At 43.6% G+C, this 22,466-nt stretch overlaps 1 protein-coding gene across 1 annotated transcript in view; it reads right to left on the minus strand.

The window, feature by feature from the left end:
* Positions 1-9,243: 9,243 nt before the first annotated feature.
* Positions 9,244-22,466, minus strand: part of auts2 (activator of transcription and developmental regulator AUTS2) — a 1,005,438-nt gene continuing 992,215 nt past the window's right edge. Inside the window, 10 exon segments of the mRNA XM_033046152.1 lie at positions 9,244-10,996; positions 10,999-11,026; positions 11,029-11,112; positions 11,114-11,173; positions 11,176-11,400; positions 11,403-11,571; positions 11,573-11,637; positions 11,640-11,724; positions 19,053-19,170; positions 19,173-19,274. Of these exon segments, the coding sequence (XP_032902043.1) occupies positions 10,482-10,996; positions 10,999-11,026; positions 11,029-11,112; positions 11,114-11,173; positions 11,176-11,400; positions 11,403-11,571; positions 11,573-11,637; positions 11,640-11,724; positions 19,053-19,170; positions 19,173-19,274 (1,451 nt within the window). The 3' untranslated portion in view covers positions 9,244-10,481.

Consider the following 22,466-nt stretch of genomic DNA (forward strand, 5'->3'; position numbering starts at 1 on the left):
GTTGGACAGGCTAGATGCAGGAAAAATGTTCCCCATCTTGGGGGAGTCCAGAACCAGGGATCAGAGTTTAAGAATAGGGCTTTATTCTTTGGAGCGCAGAAGGTTAAGGGGGACTTGATAGAGGTCTTTAAAATGATGAGAGGGATAGACAGAGTTGACGTGGATAAGCTTTTCCCACTGAGAGTAGGGAGATTCAAACAAGGGGACATGACTTGAGAATTAAGGGACGGAAGTTTAGGGGTAACATGAGGGGGAACTTCTTTACTCAGAGAGTGGTGGCTGTGTGGAATGATCTTCCAGTGAAGGTGGTGGAGGCAGGTTCGATTTTATCATTTAAAAATAAATTGGATAGTTATATGGACGGGAAAGGAATGGAGGGTTATGGTCTGAGCGCAGGTATATGGGACTAGGGAGAATACGTGTTCGGCACGGACTAGAAGGGTCGAGATGGCCTGTTTTCCGTGCTATAATTGTTATATGGTTATATGGTTAGAATAAGGGGTAGGCCATTTAGGACTGAGATGAGGAACTACTTTTTTCACCCAGAGAGTTTTGAATCTGTGGAATTCTCTGCCACAGAAGGCAGCGGAGGCCAATTCACTGGGTATGTTCAAGAGAGATTTAGCTCTTAGGCCCAACAGAATCAAGGGATATGGGGAAAAAGCAGAAATGGGGTACTGATTTCGGATGATCAGCCATGATCATATTGAATGGCAGTGCTGGTTCGAAAGGCCGAATGGCCTACTCCTGCACCTCTTTTTCTGTTTTCTATGTTTCTACATCTTGGCAGTTGTAAAACTGTGGACCCCGAGGCATAGATTGAGTGACAATTGTTTTTTAAAGTATCACCGTGTACAAATGTCGCTTGGCCTTTTCAAATTCCAGTATGTCATTGCTAAATGGGTTGTACAAAACCAGTCACAATGTTTTCAGTGCTTACCTGCTGTCTGTGAAGTTGTACTCGAGTCTCTATATGGAGCTTGGTGAGTGCGATTGGGTATATTAACCCAAACGTCACCTTACGTGGGGGGCATTCATTGTTCTTTATCTCTCTACATCATCGTCTATATCTCTCGTTTCCCTTATGCCGAACCAGTCTGAGGAAGGGTCTCGACCCGAAACGTCACCCATTCCTTCTCTCCAGAGATGCTGCCTGTCCCGCTGAGTTACTCCAGCTTTTTGTGTCTCAATCTTCGGTTTAATCTGCAGTTCCTTCCTGCACTTATCGCCTTGCGTGCATCCTTTATTTCTTCCTATAAGTTTTGTTGCACTGGATACAAAGCTGGTGTATTTTTTTTAAATCCAAAAAGCGACCTTCCGCTACCACCTGCTGCCTCCTACCATCAAGCCAATTTTGTATCCAATTTGCTACCTCTCGCTGGAGTCCATGTATTCCAACCTCTGGATCGGCTTGCCAGCGGGACCTTGTCTAAACCATTTCCAGTCCATGAACATGCTCAAATATCTTTTAAAAGTTATAATTATACCCAGCTCCTCTGTAAATGCACCATCCTCCATGTGGAAAATCTTGCCCCTCGATTCCCCTTTAAATCGTTCCCCTTTCATTTTAAATCGATGCCCGTGTTAGATTCCACTACCCTGGGGAAGTGACTGTGACCATCCACTTTGTCTCTGCCCCTCATGATTTTACATCTCTCTATTATGTTCTCCTTCAGCCTTCTTTGCTCCGGGAAAAACTGTCTTGACCTCTTCTTAACTCAATCTTTAATCAAAACTGTCTCGACCTCTTCTTAACTCAATCTTTAATCAAAACTGTCTCGACCTCTTCTTAACTCAATCTTTAATCAAAACTGTCTCGACCTCTTCTTAACTTAATCAAGGGTGAACTCAATCCTTCTGGTTGCAGCAACATCCTTGAATTTTTGTGTAGGTAGGAACTGCAGATGCTGGTTTAAGCCAAAGATAGACACGCGATGCTGGAGAAACTCAGTGGAGCAGTCCGAAGAAGGGTCTTGACCCGAAACGTCACCCATTCCATCTCTCCAGAGATGCTGCCTGTCCCACTGAGTTACTCCAGCATTTTGTGTCGACCCTTGAATCTTCCCTGCACCCTCCCTGGTGTAATCACATTGTTCCCATTATATGGTGACTAGAACAGCACACGATATTCCAGGTATGGCCTCACCAACGTTTTGTATTACTGATTCGACCTGATGTCTCAACTCTTGTACTCAATGACCAATCTAAGGAAGGCGAGCATGCTTATGCCTTAGATTTTACGTGCCTCTATTTTTAGGGAACTATGTAGGTGGGTACAGATTGGCAGATGGTTGGAAAAAGGCCAGAGGTGAAAAGACAAAAACTGTGAGATAAGGAGAGAGACGTGAAGGTTTTCAAGAGAGAGTTAGATTTCGCTCTTAGGGCTAAAGGAATCAAGGGATACGGGGAAAAATCATGAATGAGGTAGTGATTTTAGATGATCAGCCATGATCATATTGAATGGCGGTGCTGGCTCGAATGCCGAATGGCCTACTCCTGCACCTATTTTTCTATGCTGCTAAATATGAAGAGGAAAGGGATAAATGGATGCACATCCAGGTGGAGCATAGAGAAGAGAAGGGGGGTAAAATGGTGGTGGTGGTAGTGGGGGCAGATTAGTTACCTAAATTGGAAAATTCAACATTCATATTGTTGGATTGTAAACTACCCAATATGAGGTGTTGTTCCTCCATTTTATGTGTGGCCACACTCTGGCAAATGGAGATGGCCTAAGACAGATAGGTCAGTATGGGTGTGGGAAGGGGAGTTAAAATAGTTAGAGTAGAAAGAAAACTACAGATGCTGGTTTAAAACGAAGATAGGCACAAAATGCTGAAGGAACTCAGCGGGTCATGCAGCATCTCTGGAGAAAAAGGATGGGTGACCTTTCAGCTTGGGACCCTTCTTCAGGCTGTCTGAGTTAAAATGCACAAGTAGTAGCCCCATTCTCATGTGTTAATTATTTTTGCTTGCAATGCTTGATGTGTGTTCCTGCTTTCTTTAATGCTGATAGGAATTCAGTTTAATTAACTTATTATCTGTGACCATTAAATTAGCTTATTAAATATTCCCCCCAGCATTGCACACTGTTTCCAGTTGCTCGATGATTTGTGCAGCTTACTAACATGTCTCCTGCCAAGATGCTGTATATCATTAATATTCCCAGCCTTGCTCCTTCATTCATTCTATATTTGTAGTCCCGAATATTATCTTGTCTGCAGGAATATCTTTGCAATTGCTATTACATTGTAGCCTCTGGCTAGATTTGAGCATCTGGATCCTCCATTCCATTTGCGGCATTTCGTCTGATAAATCTGAAGTGGAAAAACAATTTCCTCTGGTCGCCCGGTTAGTGAAGGGTTAGCAGTTTAAAATAGTAATGTGTGAGGAGAGAGGTTGGCAGGTTTATTTTGATGCGCAGTTGTTAAGCGCATTGACTTATTCCCCAAAGCCGGTGTATTTCGACAGAGAATGCTTTATTGTTGAAGGGGAAATTTGCACAGATACTGTATTTGAAGTAATGCAAGACGCAGAGCTGTGGGGAAGAGCACAAGGCAGTGGGATTAGTTTCCTAATGTACTTGCAAGAACTATATATGGATGCAACTTGTGCCAGGAACCAGTCTGCCTCGCAGAATTGGTGGGAGAGAGAAGAAAAAAAAAACAGGTCTAGATATTCCTTTGTGCAACTCTAATAGAAGTGGTTCCAAGCAATTGGAAACCGGCACTCAAAAGAGAGATGGAGAAAACAAGGAACTGCAGGTGCTGGTTACAACAACAACAAAAAAGACACAAAGTGCTGGAGTAGCACAATGGGCCTGGCAGCATCTCTGGTTACATGGATAGGTGATGTTTGAGTAGGGACTGGCAATCAGTTGGAAATTATCTCAATTTCTGGGCTCCTGCAAGCTGTGTGTGCTGTGGGAATGAGTGGATCTTGATGCCTTGCTTTCCAGCAGTATTTTCATTGGCAATTGATTTTTTTTTGTTTCCAGATTAATGCAACCCCATAACATCAAGGCTGCACTTTCTAATATTTGTCGTCAATGGGTGTGAGGAGCAAGGTTCTTACTGAAAACCAGAACAAGTGACTTTGACTTGCCCTGTTGCCCTGAAAATATTCATTCAAATGTCATTCTTTGTCCTCAAAGGCTGAAGTGGGTCCTGGACTCTTTGCTCAAGGAGGCTAAGTCTATGGTTGCTCCCAGCTTCCTACCTTCAGAATGGCTGCTGCTACTACTATTGACCTATTCCCCAACTTACAGTTTGCTGCTCACTGGTACAGTAAGGAGATAATACTGGTTCTATACTCAAGAACAGGAGATTTAATCTTCTGTAGTAACTCAGCGGGACAGGCAGCATTTCTGGAAAGAAGCAATGTGTGACGTTTCGGATCAAGACCTGAAATGTCACCCATTCCTTATCGCCAGAGATGCTGCCAGTCCCGCTGAGTTCCTCCAGCATTTTGTATCTATCTTCCGTTTAAACCAGCATCTGCAGTTCCTTCCTACACATTTCATCTTCTCTTTCTTCAGCCATGTACAGAAGTCGCAGTGGACAGGCATTCGTAGACTGATGCCACATAATGTCACACCTGATACAACTAACCACGTACCTCCCCTGTAGTCAAACTGACCATGTGTTCCCAGACCATGTGCATGCCTAACCACATTACCGGTCTGTTGACACCAGCTATGCAGCAAATCGCATTCCCAGTCATGCATGCACTCGCTAAAATTTAGGAGATTGAGGGGGGATCTTATAGAAACTTACAAAATCTAAGGGGTGGACAGGCTAGATGCAGGAAGATTGTTCCCGATGTTGGGGAAGTCCGGAACAAGGGGTCACAGCTTAAGGATAGAGGGGAAATCCTTTAGGACCGAGATTAGAAAAACTTTTTTCACACAGAGGGTGGTGAATCTCTGGAACTCTCTGCCACAGAAGGTAGTTGAGGCCAGTTCATTTGGCTATATTTAAGAGGGTTAGATGTGGCCCTTGTGGCTAAAGGGAGGCAGGGGGTATGGAGAGAAGGCAGGTAAGGGATACTGATTTGGAATGATCAGACATGATCAATTGAATGGCGGTGAGGTTCGAAGGGCCGAAGGCCTACTCCGCACCTCTTTTCTATGAGCTCTGCTTGCACGTTTAACCATGTTTGGTCCCCTGAATCCAGCTCCACACCGCATCACGTTTCCTTGTCGCCGACACACGCACACGCACACGTTTCCCACTGGGGAAGTCCACTTTGACCCATGCTCGAAGAGCATTCTCCAACCTCTCCAGCTTTAGTTAATCTAGACTTTTCCAAGCTGGAAAGGAAGCAGAAAAGATTCAAGAGGATGTTGCCAGGACTCGAGGGCCTGAGCTATAGGGAGAGGTTGAGCAGGCTGGGACTTGATTCCTTGGAGCGCAGGAGGATGAGAGCTGATCTTATAGAGGTATACAAAATCATGAGAGGAATAGATCGGGTAAATGCACCATCTCATGCCCAAGGTAGGGGAATCGAGAACGTAGGTTTAAGGTGAGGGGGGAAAGATTTAATAGGAACCCAAGGGGCATCTTTGTTTTACAGTTTACACCCTATTACACAAAGGGTGGTGTGTGTATGGAATGAGCTGCCGGAGGACGTTATTGAGGCAGGTACTATCGCAATGTTTAAAGGGCCTGTCCCATTTGGTGATTTTTTTCGGCGACGTTAGGCATCATTGACTGACGTATCAGGTCACCGAAAAAGTCGCGGCGTGATGACGTATTGACACGTGGCGTTTCCTCAAGTGTCGCAACACGTTTTTGTCGCCGCTGGATTTTGAAATGTTAAAAATCTTTTGACGACCCTGATATGATGCTGGCGGTCGCCGAAAAAAATCAGCAAGTGGGACAGGCCCTTAAGAAACATTTAGGCAGGTACAAGGATAAGAAAGGTATGGACCAAACACAGGCAGGCTGCAACTGGTGTAGAAGGAACATGTTGGTTGGTGTGGACAAATTAGGCCAAAGGGTCTGTTTCCACACTGTATCACTCGATAATCTCTAACAACCCTCCCTCTTTCTTTCTCTCCCCCTCCCTCCCCGTATTCCACCAGTCCCGCACATTTCTCTCCTCCCCCTCCATTCATTTCCAGAGCTTCACAATTTGCAGCTCTTGAACCCTTCTGTCTCACAACTTTTGTTTTAATCTCTGCCCTTTGTCCTAACCATCTGCCTATCAAACCTCCCCCTCACCTGTGTCACCTATCACTCTTTGTTATGGCCCTCCCCTAAAATCGGTCCAAAGAAGGGTCCCAACTTGAAATGTTACCTACCCATTTTTTTCAGAGATGCAAGTTTGGCCGAAGGGGCCTGTTTCCACACTGTATTATTCTACGACTCTATGCTGCCTGACTTGTTGAGGTACTCCGGCATTTTGTGTCCTTTCTTGAAGAACTGCTCCCCGAATCACAGTGTGGATTCCATCTATCCTGGGATGCAGTGGGCATGATCTTCTAAAGTGGAACCGTAGCGGAAGCAAATCCTCCTTGGTCTCAAAGCTCAGCCTGAGATTATGACGACCCTCAAACAACTACCTGGAACCTCTATCCTCGCTCCAGCCTTCTTCAGTCACTCTGATCACTGTGCTGAAAGACAGAGCCAGTAAGGTATGTCACTGGCATGTCCAGATCATTCTGAGCGCATCCATCCTTCAAGTAGCTGGATTAGTGTTGCTTTCCAATTGTCTCTGTACTTTTAAGGGTTGGATACCATGGTTGCAGCTTAGGGGTTGAGTGCTGGCAGCTGTGATCAATAGATCAATGGGTGGTCCATCCTGAAACTAACACAGCATTCCGTCAACTCATGATAGACACAAAGTGCTGGAGGAACGCGGCGGAACAGGCAGCATCACTGGAGAAAAGGAATGGGTGATGTTTTGGGTCGAGACCGTTGGTCAGACTGAGAGTCAGGGGAGAGTGAGTCTAGAGATACGGATGGGTAAGGTGTGAAAATGACGGATCAAAGTAGATGTTGATAAGGAAATGGAGAATGTTTGTTGAGGGGAAGGTGACAAGGAGGCATACTATCAGTAAAATTAATCAAAGGACAGTGAAACTAGTCGGATAAACAGGGTGGGAGAGGGAGAGTGTAGGGTTCAACCCGAACGTTACCTTTTCTTTCTCACCAGAGACGCTGCCTGCCTGTTGAGTTACTCCGCATTTTGTGTCTATAAGCAGCTCTGCAGTTCCTTTCTACCAATTCCGGCAACTCATCTCTACAAAATCTCACTCCCCATACACCAATTAATCTCCACTATGTTGATTTATCATGTAAAATAAAGATTTTTAATTTGCAGATGTAGCATGGAAACAGGCCCTTCGGCCCACCGAGTCATCGATTCACACTAGTTCTATGGTATGCCACTTTCCCATCCATTCCCTACGCACCAGGGGCAACTTACAGAGGCAAATTGACACGTCTTTGAGGATGGGGGAGGAAATCAGAGCAGCCAAGTGGTCACAGGGCAAACTCCACACAACCATTCACCTGAGGTAGGATCGAACCCGGGTCTCTGGCACTGTGAGGCAGCAGCTCTACCTGCTGCACCACTGTGCCGTGCAGAAGTGTCAATGAGAAATCGCAGTCTTGAGGTTTGAGGGCAAGATGAAGATCCATGTTCCTGTCCCATTAACAATTAGGCTGATAGAAGTGACCAGTGGTCTACAGTCGGAGAGCTATAAAACAGGCCCTTCGGCCCTAGCTAGTCCATGTCGATCAAGGTGGCATTCTGAGCTTGCCCCACTTGCCAGCCTATGGCCCTTATCCCTCTTAACCTTTCCTATTTAGACGTACAGGTTTGTAGGCAAGAATTGTAAGTTATCCATAGGATAGTGTTGGTGTACAGGGATTGCACGGACTTGGTGGGCCGAAAGGCCTGTTGCCGCTCTGTATCACTAATCTCAACCTTCATTGGTGACCCCTGTTAGAAGTGCATTCACCGGCCATTGTGAGAGGATAATACTGATGACTGTGATGTTTCCCATGGACCAAGAAGCTGAAAGCACAACTTAACTATCAAGAGCAGCTACTTTGGCAAAGTAATGGTAAATGCCCGACTTTACTGAGAGCTGAGATGGACAGAAAATGCTGGAGTTACTCAGCGGGTCGGGCAGCATCTCTGGAGAGAAGGAATAGGTGACGTTTCGGGTTGAGACCCTTCTTCAGACTGAGAGTCGGCGAGGGGGAAACTGGGAGTATGGGAAGGTACAGACAAAGCAGATGATCGCTAACATGTCCCAGAGAATTGGACAAGGCAGATGGAAGCTGTTGAAGGTAACAAAACATATCTTTAAAATAGTTAAAAATAGTTGAACCAGTTATTTTGTACATCCCAAATGTTAACATGTGTGATCACTTCCACAAGGCTAGGTTTTCTCTGTGGAATAGCCACAAGGGCTGCCTCAAAAAGGCAGCCAACATCGTCAGAGACCCACACCATCCTGGCCACACACTCATCTCACTGCTGCCATCGGGAAGAAGGTACAGGAGCCTGAAAACTGTAACGTCCAGGTTCAGGAACAGCTTCTTCCCTACACAGGCTACTAAACACTACAACCTCATATAAGCTCTGAACTACAATAGAAACATAGAAATAAGGTGCAGGAGTAGGCCATTCGGCCCTTCGAGCCTGCACCGCCATTCAATATGATCATGGCTGATCATCCAACTCAGTATCCTGTACCTGCCTTCTCTCCATACCTCCTGATCCCTTTAGCCACAAGGGCCACATCTAACTCCCTCTTAAATATAGCCAATGAACTGGCCTCAACTACCTTCTGTGGCAGAGAATTCCAGAGATTCACCACTGTGTGAAAAATGTTTTTCTCATCTCGGTCCTAAAAGATTTCCCCCTTATCCTTATCCTATAGACTATTATTATTATTATTATTGCACTATATACACATACACACATACTCGAAAAACAAACAATAATAGTGCAATAATAATTAATAATAAATATATGTGAGTATGTGTATATATACACACTGAACTTATGTGTGTGTGTGTGTGTGTGTGTGTGTGTATATACACACTGAACTTTTTATTTCTCTCTCTCTCTCTCTCTCTTGTTTATCATATTATTTACAGTGTACTATGCTTACATATTCTGTTGTGCTGCAGCAAGTAAGAATTTTATTGTTCTATCTGGGACATATGACAATAAAACACTCTTGACCAAAGAGCAAGCAATATTAACACCAGGCTTGCAGCGCAGTTAGACTGAGAACACTTCAGTTCGATTTTTTAATAACATGGCACAATTTACATAACACAAGTTTTTGTTTATGAAGCACATGCCGAAGTTTCAGAGTCGCTTCACTTTACAACAGGATCTGTAAAGGACTTCATTACGTACATGATAAACAGCATATCTGCAAATGAAAGTCTATAGGTAATATTGAGTTCTAGCACTACTGATCCAGTGTACATTATTTTTTTGTTTCTCAAAAACACTGCACAACATCAGGAGTTCACAAAAATCTGAAGCTCACAACTAAACCTTCAGTTGACTACTAAAATAGATCTCTGATCATTAGAAACAACTGTCATAGATAGAATTTTTTCCAAACAGAATAAACAACTTCAGATAGCACTTTAATACACTATTAGACCAACAGAACTAATTTTACTTCATTAACATAGTTTACAATCCTTAGACACAATGTAATGTGCTAGACGTGGTGGTTAAATGAATCGTGTTGAAAAGGCTCCATCGAAGAATGCAGACTCTCTGCGTGAAAAGCCATGGCATTCACCCGCTTGCATAGTTGGGAACATCTGTACAGCCGCAAAAAGTTATCCAACACAGCACAAGCAGACTGTGTTAACAGATAGTTAATCTCCCAATAGCTCGCATTGTTGATGCTTCTGATCAGCCGTCAAACAGCCGCCCTTCAATCTATTACATTTGTACACAGTAAAACTTATTGTCTTTCCTTTTTTTGCATATATGTACCAAGTTCCATTCGGCCTGGGAACTTCCTCTATACACAGTTGTCTATACAGCTTGATTCCTTCAAACCGAGTCTTATCCATTACTCCTCTCCAAAGACAATTTAAGAGCTTTTCTTTTCTTTTCTCTTAGGCTCCTCATTTACCACATACCCAAATCCTTGATAAATATAGCAGTAACTCTTTTTTTTTCCGTTTTAGTTTGCTCTTTCTTCACAACACATTTTTTTTTTAATATATATATACTACAAATAAAATTAACAGGGAGAAAGGAACAAAAAAATCGACATTGAACATTTGCAAAAAATTTAAGCTTAAAATGTACAAAAGTGTTATTTCCGCAAAGTAATTTTACATGTTGACGGTGGAGGCTGCGCTCACCCGCCCCAGTCCAGTGAAGTCCAATGCTTTAGACGGTGGGTTGTCACGCTGCAAAAGTCGCCTTTATTTGACCTCCGCAGTTACCTTCCTCATGTGTGGTTTTTTCCTGCCGTCTCTGTATTATCGGGCTTCGATGTCTTTGTGTGTGTGCGAAGGGGGCCTGTCTCTCGCCTCTGAGCTAGTCAGGGGCGTAGTCCTCCGGGGTGAGCCGGCCCTGTTGCCGCCGGTGGGGATGAGTGGGGGAGGGGCGCTCAGAGCAGCCGTTGGGGGGGTCTTGTTGAGGATGCCGTTCTGGTGGGCCGAGGAGGGGCTCACCCGGGGGTAGTGCATGCTGGGAAGTCCCGGCGTCAAGAGGCCGGGGTGGGGCATGTGGCCGTCCAAGGCGGCCGCGTGGATGGGGTGAAGGCGCCCGTGCTCGTACTCATCTCTCAGCATGCTCAGCCTCTCCCGCTCCTCCAGGTGGCTCATCCTCTCGTGCTCACGCCTGGGGTCCATGGCCACCAGCGCGTGTTCGCGGTTGTAGTCGTGGGGCTCCCGGTCCCGGTAGGAGCGCTCCGCATCGTAGAAGCGCGGCGCCGACAGCCGCTGCAGCGGGTCGCTCCTCAGCAAGAAGTCTCTGGCCAGCGGGTCTCGCGGTGGATGTCCAGCCCTCTGTAGGGGTCTCGCAGGGATCCCTCATGGGGTCCCCGTGGAAAGGAGGATATGGAAAGCGCTCACTCCCTGGTATTGGGCTAATCCCCATAAACGGAGCCAACCATCCGTGTCCTGTCCAGCGTGTTGATGCTGTTCATGGGATGTACCTCGCTCATGCCATGGCCATTGGCATGGCGGCCATCGAGGGGCTGGGATGGACACTGGGCAACGAGGGTGGGCTGGGACGTGTTCGGGGAGTCGTTGTGTTCTGAATCACCTCTGAAATAATGTCGTTGTCCTCCTTCCGCTCCTCCTTGACTTTAACCTCGTTGCTCTTCTTCTGATGGTCGTACGAAGAAGGCTCGCTTTTCCGATCCACCTCTCGGTTGGCATGGCTGTTGGCTCTCGGCCGTCCGTGCCGGCCAGCCTGATGTAAGGTGAATTGACTCTGTTCATATGCTTGTTGGAGTCCTCCCCGATCCTGCCCTCCAGCCCCAGGTTCTCCTTGTCCGGTGCGTGGTTTTCCTTAACTTTGTGCTCATCAACGGACGAGTCTTTCCAAGTGTCAGTGTGATCCCCGTTCTCGCTCCGTGGCTTTTTCCTTATCGCGCAGCTCACTATTTACATGGTTTCGTTGTGCTCGGTGGAACTACGGTTGTGCACCAAAGAATTAACTTGATTTACTGACGGAGATGAAGCATGAGTGGTGTGCCGCTTCTCCAAGGTATCCCTAAGGATAAACATACAGAACAAAAATGGTTTATATACAGTCGTAGAGACACCGTAGCACAGAAAGAAGTCTTTCAGCTCAACCTGTCCATGCCAACCAAGATGCCCCATCTAATCTAGACCCATATGCCCACGTTTAACCCCATATCCATTGGTCCATTCTTGATTAGTTAGGGGTTATGGGGCGAAGGCAGGTGAATGGGGTTGAGAGAAAAGATGGATCAGCCACAATTAAATAGCGGAATAGATGTGATGGGGCAAATGGCCTAATTCTGTTTGAGAACTTATGAATTTACTTATATCCCTCTAAATCTTGCCTATCAATGTAAATGTTCATATCTCTTTAAATATTGTTATTATACCCTGCCCTCAGCTAATTCCTCTGGCAGCTTATTCCACACACCCACCACTCTGGGCTGCCCCCTCGGATTCCTATTAAATGCTTCTCCTAACACCTTAAGCTATGCACCTCGTTCTTGATTCCCTTTGCCTGGGAAAAAGACTCTGAACACAACGATATCCTGATGACTTTAGTTTTAAAATAAAAATCACAGTGGTGTTAAATTATCATCTGCAACGGTTCAAAGCAGCTTTCCTGACAATTTTAATCGGTGCTTCAATATTTGATCTCATAGCCATGACAATTTAATACGAAGTCAAGTTTTGAATAGGGTAGTATTTCAGACGCCAGTGAAGGGCCTCAGAAACATGCAAGAACCAGTGAGATAGGATAACCTGCTTGGACTGAATTGTGGCGTAGAGAAGATGGCGTGCTCGTGTAATCAGTTCATTTAAAAAAAAAGAAACCAGGCCTTTCATTAAAAATGCATTTTCAATGCTAATTTAAATATTCAGAATTTTCGAATTCCTTCTAAAACAAACAAGGGTGGCACGGTGGCGCAGCGGTAGAGTTTGCAGCGCTTGCAGCACCAGAGACCCAGGTTCGATCCCAACTCCTGGTGCTGTCTGTACGGGGTTTGTACGTTTTCCCTGTGTCCTGCGTGGGTTTTCTCCGGGTGCTCCGGTTTCTGAGGAAGGACATTATTGCCATAGAGGGAGTGCAGAGAAGGTTCACCAGACTGATTCCTGGGATGTCAGGACTGTCTTATGAAGAAAGACTGGATAGACTTGGTTTATTACTCTCTAGAATTTAGGAGATTGAGAGGGGATCTTAATAGAAACTTACAAAATTCTTAAGGGGTTGGACAGGCTAGATGCAGAAGATTGCTCCCGATGTTGGGGAAGTCCAGGACAAGGGGTCACAGCTTAAGGATAAGGGGGAAATCCTTTAAAACCGAGATGAGAAGAACTTTTTCACACACAGAGAGTGGTGAATCTCTGGAACTCCCTGCCACAGAGGGTAGTCGAGGCCAGTTCATTGGTATATTTAAGAGGGAGTTAGATGTGGCCCTTGTGGCTAAGGGGATCAGAGGGTATGGAGAGAAGGCAGGTACGGGATACTGAGTTGGATGATCAGCCATGATCATATTGAATGGCGGTGCAGGCTCGAAGGGCCGAATGGCCTACTCCTGCACCTAATTTCTATGTTTCTATGTTTCTATGTTTCCTCCCACACTCAAAAGACGTACAGGTTGTAGGTTAATTGGCTTGGTATAAATGTAAATTGGCCCCAGTGTGTGTGGGATAGTGTTACTGAGCAGGGATCGCAGGTCGGTGCGGACACGGTGGGCCGAAGGGCCTGTTTCCGCGCTGTATCTGTAAACTAAATGAAACTAAACTGACTTGTGGACATCATTTTCGATCCACAGTCACACAAATGGATCAAATGAATAGCAGTTTAGATTTATTGGATTGTGAGAATTGTTCATCGTATTTTGACTGAACAATTTTCTTGTGATAAGAGTTGACTTGGCGTATACTGTGGATTGTGACTACAATGCTCCAAGAGGCCGAGCATGCGGATCGAACATGCCCTGCAGTGGCAAGGAGCTTTAAAAACATGTGGGGGGGAATTTGCACAGTCAGATTTTAATAGGTCAGATCATTCATCCGGGCAGTCCAAGGAGGCCTTATTTATAAATGATATCAGATAAAATCAGAACTGCTTGAGTCATTTAGTCTTGTGGTGATGGCCAATATTAAATCAGAACTGTCGCCCTCTATTGAGAACTTCAAAACATGTTTGAACTTGTGCAGCACAAGTGCAGGCCCTTTGGCCCACAATGATGCCAAGTTAAACTAATCTCTTCTGCCTACATATGTCCCATGTCCCTCCATTCCCCACATATCCATGTGCCTATCCTATGGCCTCTTAAATACCTCTATCTTATCCACCTCCACCACAGGTCAGATTTTGTGAAGTTAAATCAAACAGATCTTTGGGCCCCTCTCAGTAGCTGTTAATTGTACGGTATTATCTAATCATTTCCCTTCCTCAAGAGTTGTAATATAAACACATCATTTGAAGCTTCACCTGTATTGACTGACATAGTTTACTCATTTTAACAAAGGGATAGTTCTGATTTCCCTCAGAAATTATACAGACTTGAATACATGCTAACTGGTTATTGTTTCTTGTACTTCTGTATGGAAATGTTGAAGCAATTGATAATTTTTCTCTTAGGGACACAATATTTTGGGAGATTTTATATAGGAATATTACATGTTCAATTGATAGGCAAATTCTATGCAGGAATTAAAGTTTTAAAGTGTAACATGCTGGTTATCAGGCCTCGGGTTCATCAGGGCAGAATTATTTTTTTTGTGTGTAAAACAAAATCCTCATTGTTCCTGATACAACGCCCCTTTGAGAACCATGTGCCATGCGTTTAGGCCCCGTCTCTGTAATGGGAGCCGGCAGGAGATAAGAAGGGTGAGCAAGGGAGTAAGAGGGTCAGCTACTCAAGGGCTCCCTTACATCTCCAGTGGCAGATGTAAAACAGAATCAGTAAAGGCAACACCACACCCTCTCCAACTTGTCTGCAAAAACATTGGCGCAGGAAGGAAGATTCCAGAAAATGAAACACCCGCAACGTCATGGCAAAGTGGTTATCATAAACAGCATCCATCTCTTCAATAATACAGAATCAGCTAGCATTTTAACATGAGGCAAATTGATTTCAGTATGCAGCGTGCCCTTACTTTAAACAGAAAATACTGAATCCATTAAAGAAAGAACAGGCAAATGACAAACGCCAGAATATAAAGTGCTCCGCAAAGCTTCAGTTAGTTCACAACACAAAAAATGGCAGAGTATAGATTACACCTTTGACATATTGCTTTACTCACAGACTAGGTTAAAATCAGCGTGGAAACCAAAACGTTAGCCTGCCAGTGTTGTTGACCTCAGAACCAAATTTGGAAAATTTTTCTTATGTGTCTGCTTAACTTTTCCATCCAGAAATAGAACACTTCCTTTCCAAATCTCTCTTCCTATCATCATCATCTTTCTCATCTTCTTTCATTGTTCTTATCTCTTTGGTTGACCATTGCTTGGTGTTACCTTCATGGGTGGAGGGAGGGGGAGGGGGGGTGTTAACGTAAACCACCCAGTGGGAAAGTTGCTAAATGCATTTTGCTGCCCATCTACCACTGGGTGAAGTGTAAAACAAGCAGACCATTTAACCGATGAGCTTCCAACTCAGTTGGCTAGATTTAAGCTGGAAAATGTGCAGAGATGATTTTCATCAGGACTTGAGGTCCTAAGCTATAAAGAGAGATTGGCCAGGCTAGGACTTTATTCCTTGGAGTTCAAGAGGATGAGGGGGTGATCTTACAGAAGTGTATAAGATCATGAGGGAATAAATAGAGTAAATGTACAGTCTTTTACCCAGGGTAGGGGAATCAAGAACCAGAGGTCATAGCTTTAAGGTGAGAGGAGAAAGATTTAATAGGAACCTGAGGTTAATAAATATATTTATTTATTTATTGCTCATATTCTATGTTCGCTCTTCTAGGGAGATGCTAACTGCATTTCGTTGTCTCTGTACAATGACAATAAAGTTTGAATCTGAATCTGAATCTGAATCTGAGGGGCAACCCAAGTTTTAGAGAGATATGGGCCAAATGCGGGAATTGATGGGGCATTTTGGTCAGCATGGGCAAGTTGGGCCGAAGGGCCCATTTTTTGTGCTGATTGACACTATGAGGTTATCTTACTAGCTTCTGCTACGTTCCTTAAAATGGAGCTCTCCAGACTTTCCCTCTTCCCTCCCAAATGGAAGAAATAGCACTTCTGTCCATTCTTTCCATTGCTTTAAATGCTTAGTGAAATACTTCTTGATTCATGAGTTCTTCCCTTTCATATTTCAAACATGCTGCAGCCCATATAGGATGGTCTTGATCTACCACAAAGGTTGCTTAATAAAGATTGATCAATCAAGGTAGTGTACTACAAAAGGTAACGACGGTGGCCCATGAAAGGCAAGACTATCGAGAGCGATGGCACGCCAGGGTAATAATCTCCATTATGTGTGGTGTTTATTATGTAGAGGCCAAATGGAACATTTCACCAGGAGCTTTTAATTTTCCATGCAAATAGTGGGTTAAGTATTATCAAATTAGCCTCGACTTCAGTCATCTAAGAGTTTGGAATATGTTGAAGAAAGATTTAGATTCCCGAAGGATGAGTTTAGGTAGGTGGCTAACTTATTGGTGGCTTTGCTATAAAGACATAGTGTCATACAGCACGGAAGGAGGCCCTTCGGCCCATAGTGACCAAGATGCCCCATCTACACTTGTCCCACCTGCCCACGTTTGGCCCATATCTTTCTAAACCTTTCCTGTCCCCGTTTTTGAATAATATTTTACCACGGTGAATAAGTGGAGTGTTAAGAAATTCCAAGATCAACATGAATATGGCGCATACATGGTGGCACGGAGACATAGTGATTGAGCTACTGCCTTACAGAGATCTTTAGTTTCCTCCCACACTTCAAAGATGTACATGTTTGTAGGCTAATTGGCTTGGTATAAATGTATAATTGTCCCTAGTGTGTGTAGGGTAGTGTTAAAGGGTGGGGATCGCTGGTCGGTGCAGACTCTGCGGGCTGAAGGGCCTGTTTCCGCACTGTGCCTCTAAACTAAAAAGCTAAAAGAAGATGAGAATGCATGTCTCGTCTTAGCTGCAAATGACTTGTCGTCATCGCAAAGTGCCACTGTCGTACATGATGGGGAGGTTCTGGTAACAACGGGACCCAATGCGAAAATAAGGCATGATTCCATAAGGCAGGATGGAAAGTTTCTTTGGAGAAGCAGTGACTCCTGCGGCTGAGATTCTGGCTCTTAATGTCAACGGGTTCAGTAATTAATGTTTGGCATCCACCATTTAAGACAAACCATGGAACCAATGTGTTCTCCTCCCAACAGTGCTAAGAATTTACTGATCTCAATCTCAGCAAAATAAATGTCTTTGCATCCAAATTCTTTTGCCAAACTGTCAATGGGAGTTTACTTCATGAATTTTCTCACAGGGTGTGAAAGTGGTGCAAATAGTTTACATGGACTTCCTGCCCAAATATATCAAAGCTTTACGAATCCCACGAAGGACAGTCCCGGCGGCTTGAGAGATTTCACATATAAAGTGTTCTAAGCTGGAAAGGGAGAAATATTGAAAGACTTCTTAAGGAAGTTTCAAGTCAAGAATAGAGGCCTGTTCATATTCGCACACTTGCACTAACTGTAAAATAAAACTTAGTGAAGAAAACATTACTGAATATCATGTCCATGCAGAATAGCAAATGGAAGGACACTTTTTGAATTAACTGACTTCTTCAAGAGAGAAAGTTCAACCCAATCTTGAATAAAGTCCTGACTTATAGACTTTTCCACCCATGGCCACCAAAACTAATTGTGTACTGCCAATGCAGATAAATTAAGGTAGAAACTCCCAATATAATAATGGCAAACAGCACAATAATCATTGTATCTTTAATTTTTTTTTTAATGCTCGATTTACATAAGTAATGTGTTCTGGGAAAATGTTCCATTAATTATAATTTAGTAAGTTGCAAAGGCTGGCCAAATGCATTGCAGATGGGTTTTGGTGAGTGTTGAGTGTGGCAAAAGATAAATTTGTAAATCTAGGACACATACAGTGAAAGCTCATCATTCAAAAATACCTGTAAATAAAAGGAGACATTGTTCCAAATGATTACAAACCAACATTGTCAGCTAGCAATGGTTGTCAAAGATGTACTCTAAATGCATAATGAACTTGAAGGTGTGTATTTCAGGATTCATGTCATTTCAAATGAATTACAGTATCCAAAAATATGGAAATAACACAAATTTAATGGGCGTCAAATGATAGTTTAGTGAATGGGAACACCTCGGATCAGTAATGGGTTCTAATTAAGTGGTTCAAGTAAGATAGTAAGCTTCAGTTTCAAATTGGAAAAAAAAAACGTATCATAAACTCAGAGAATGGTTTCTCTCCGATTAATACCTGTAGATTTGTGAGTGCTTTATACTAACTGAGATTTTACTAGTTATGAAGGCGGAAGCACCATTTTAATTCCCTTTTCACTGAGAGTTTCTGCTTTTGAAGAACCCATTAATGAATGAGCAGTAATGTACCATATTCAGAATATGGCTAAATTTGTGGAATCACTGTTACATTTGAATTTACAATTATTTCTATGCAAAATAAAAAAAATAAAATGGAATGACATGACATTTTAGCTTGTAATCTATGGATTTAAAAAAATAGATGCAAAGAACATCAAAATGTCATGCAAATATTATTCCTCTATTTAGCCAACTGAACTGAGTGATTGTTTCTTGACCATCGTTAATATTATTATATATTTTACACTAGCTTTAGGTAGATGAAGTTTTGGGGAGGGGTCTCCACTGTTTAAAAATTAGCAAAAGTTTTGGTTCAGAAATTGTTTATTGATTTATTTGATATTTTATTTTATTCTATTTGGATATTGCTCTTTCCTTTTTGAATCCAATTTTATTTTGTAAAAATTACGGTTTATTGTTTCATAGTATGGACTCTGAATTTGAGTTTCTCAGGAGCTGGAGTAAAATGGCTTGAGATTGGTGGTATGAATACATATAGCAAGGTACTCTAGCATTAAAATGAACTGCACGCTTGATGCCAAATGACAAATTGCTTTTCTCCGTCTGGGTTGAAACTCTGCCTAACATTTCTTGCAAGTTTAATATTCTGCTAGTTGTGATTGAGTTTGCAAGCCGAGGTACAGGTGTCCCAAACTGCCCATGAGTCAGCCAATTGGATTTGAAGGAAGTCCGCCATGACATTCGCACGACAATGAACAAGCCCACACCTTCGAGTTCAAGGCTCTTTATAATAAAATATAGAATCGGACTGGAGAAGTTTTATCGCTTCACCCTTCGTACCTTTCTTTTTCATCTTTACTAACAGTAGAGTCTCGCTTCTCTACATCTCTATCTCTGTCATGAGTTGCTACAGAGGAATTGCGCTCAGCCTCCCCTGGCTTCAGCCAAGGGGGTGGGGTGGAAACGAAGGTGGCGTTCGGTGGAGTCGATTCCAAGGCTCATGAGGGTTGCTAAAGGTCTGCATACTGGGGCCATCTTTGTGGCTGAACATTGTGTTGGATGCTGAAATGGTTGAGAAAACAAAAGAACAAAAAAATGTTTATAAGGTCTGGCAGCGGACATGACAGTACTTACCAAGCATTGCACTCTGAGCTTAAAATGTATACATACTATTGGCAGCTGGAAACAAGAAGGGAAAGATTACAGCTTTGCAAGACTCTGGCACGCTCATTGCCATTCAATTCTGTAAATGAACATTAAGTACCACATGTCAACAAGGGATTACAAAAGGCTCAATTAGTCTGAGGATGTAATGATATCAAGGAACTAAAGGGGCTTAAAAATAATTTAGAAGTTGTTTCTGCTTCCCTTATCTGTCTTGATACAGAGTCACATTTGGTCTTACTTTCACACAATTAGTCATAGGGTCACGCAGTGGAAACAGTCTCAACTTTCCCACACCAACCAACGTCCCATTTACACTAGACCCACCTGCCTGCATTTGGACCATATTCCTCTAAATCCATGTACCTGTCTAATTGCTTCTTAAACATTGCAATAGTACCCGCCTCAACTACCTCCTCTGGCAGCACTTTCCATACAGCCACCACCCTTTGTTTGAAAAAGTTACCCCTCAGGTTCCTATTAGATCTTTTCGCCCCCCTCACTTTAAACCTATGTCCTCCAGTTCTCAATTCCCCAACTCTGGGCTAGAGACTCTGTGAGTCTACCCGATCTATTTCTCTCATGATTTTATACACCTCTATAAGATCACCCCTCATCCGCCTGCGTTCCAAGGATTAGTGGCCTAGCCTGCTCAACCTCTGGCCCTTAGCTCAAGCCTTTGATTCTTGAATCCCATAACTAAGGTATTACACATCATTTGATTAAAAAAATCCAACACTGTTGTAAGCAGAGTGGAGTCTAAACCTTCCCCAGCTGGGGTTCCCTGGTGATTGGAAACTCTGGCTATTTCCCCATTTCCTTCTCTGGATTCAACTACAATGAATTAAAACACAAATGTGGTGGGAGAACACTGCATGAACACAGCTAGTGATCAGTAAGCTACAGATCAGTTAACATTGCAACATGGTGCTTAGCATATTATATGGCAGCTCGGTGGCCCAGCGGTAGAGTTGCTGGTTTACAGCACCAGAGGCCCGGGTTCAATCCTGACTACGACTGCAGTCTGCACAGAATGTGCACGTTGTCCCTGTGACCATGTGGGTTTTCTCAGGGAGCTCTGGTTTCCTCCCACACTCCAACGTCCCACAGGTTTGTCGGCTAAAAGGCTTGGTGTAATTGTAAATTGTCCCTAGTGTGTGTAGGATAGTGTTAGCGTGCGGGGATCGCTGGTCGGCACGGACTCTGTGTTTCCCTGCTGTATCTCTAAACTATAAATTAAAATGGTCCAATATCTCAAAACATAGGATGAAGCAGGCACTTCTCCCATTAGTGTCAAGTTTTCAATCCAAAAGGTATAATTTTCCACAAACATTCACACTGCATAAGTGGCTGAGCTTTTATGTGCAGGACATTGCAGTGGGAGCAGTTCAGCAAAGAAGGGGAGGTGTTATTCTGTCTGTAGACAATAGCTTGGATTGAGATGTTGCTCCAAACTTAAACCAGTATGACTTTTTAGTAAAACTACAGTAATTTCCCTTTTAACTTTTTTTAAGAAGCTGGTGGTGATCCGAGGGGTGGATTAACTATGAAACTTTGGTGATCTTTTAAGAGACAAGAGTGTTTGCAAGAACACTCTTATGCAGCAATGAAATGCTTACTTGCTGCAACCATTAACACAGCGACACAGCACAGAAATATACAATAATCAATGATACAATGAATTAATAATCAGTAATACTTGGTAACCAGGTGATAACAGTGCAAAAACAAAGTCTATAGTTGTTTCTGTGCCGAGGTAGGCTTGTGGTTAGTTCGGGATAAAGAATGAAATATAGGCCAACAGCACCATCCAGTGCTACACTACACTGCTGCAATTATGCCCCAGCACCACTGAACAACCAATGGAGAACAGAAGGTAATCAACTGGATTAGTTAGTCAAAGAGATCCCATTCACTCTTGCAAACACAAAATACTTCATGAGAGATAAAACAGCCATGTCTTGCTTGATTTGTCAGACGTTATGGAGAGAAGGCAGGAGAATGAGGAGAGATGGTCCAGCCATGATTGGATGGCGGAGTAGACTTGATGGGCCGAATGGCCTACCTCTACTCCTATCACTTATGATCTTATCATTTCCCATCTCATTGTGTTCTCCAAAACCTTTTCACTGCTTTCCCTCAACAACTGTCTCTCCTGCTTTCTCTGTCGCAATTCCTCATGATCTTCTCCCACTTTTCCTGGGCTTGTTAGTTATATTTATTACTCATTCTCTGTGTTTTCCTCTATTTAATATTTTCACTTCATCTCTCTTGCTGTTTCTCTATCCTTTCCAGCCAACCTTCTGAACTCGATTTCCATCTCCTTGCCATTGCAATATTCACACCACCACTGAAATGGACCTTGTTCTCCGCATTTGGAAAAAGGGTTAAGGGCCTGTCCCACTTTCACGACCTAATTCACGACCTTTTTTACTCATGGACATTTTTCATCAGGCTAGAAAATACGCCCCGACCTACTTGATGCCACGAGTACCTACCACTAGCATCACGGCCTGCCACAACCAACCTACAACCTCTTAAGACCTCGTGACGACTATGCTGCGAATATGAATCAAGGGGAAACTCGGCAGAGGTCATGAATTAGGTTGTGAAAGTGGGACAGGCCCTTGAGATTCGAGTGTACACCAAAAATCTACGATTCAATGAACAGCCTGGAGTCCAGACGTCATTGTGACAAAATCCAGTCGCTGTGAGATGCAATTATCAACTTCAAGTAGCCAGCATTTATCAACATAACCATTCATTTATAACCCCATGTTTAACTTGAGTTATTTTAATATTCGCCACCCACTGCAGATTGGACTGCATGCTTGGATTTTCTTTTGCAAATCATAGTTCTTGAGTGTTGGAGTCTCTGGAACGTGCAGAGTTTTAGACCAGCACATCCGTGTATGAGGTTTCACTGAGACGAACATTAAATGAACTTTGCAGGACAGAACTGCAGATGCTGGTTTACATTGAAGATATACACAAAATGCTGGAGTAACTCAGTGAGTCAGGCAGCATCTCTGGAGCGAAGGAAGGGGTGACGTTTCGGGTCATGGCCCTTCTGCAGGCTGAGAAGGGGAG

This window comes from Amblyraja radiata, chromosome 28, assembly GCF_010909765.2.
Source record: "Amblyraja radiata isolate CabotCenter1 chromosome 28, sAmbRad1.1.pri, whole genome shotgun sequence".
NCBI classification, from domain to species: domain Eukaryota; kingdom Metazoa; phylum Chordata; class Chondrichthyes; order Rajiformes; family Rajidae; genus Amblyraja; species Amblyraja radiata.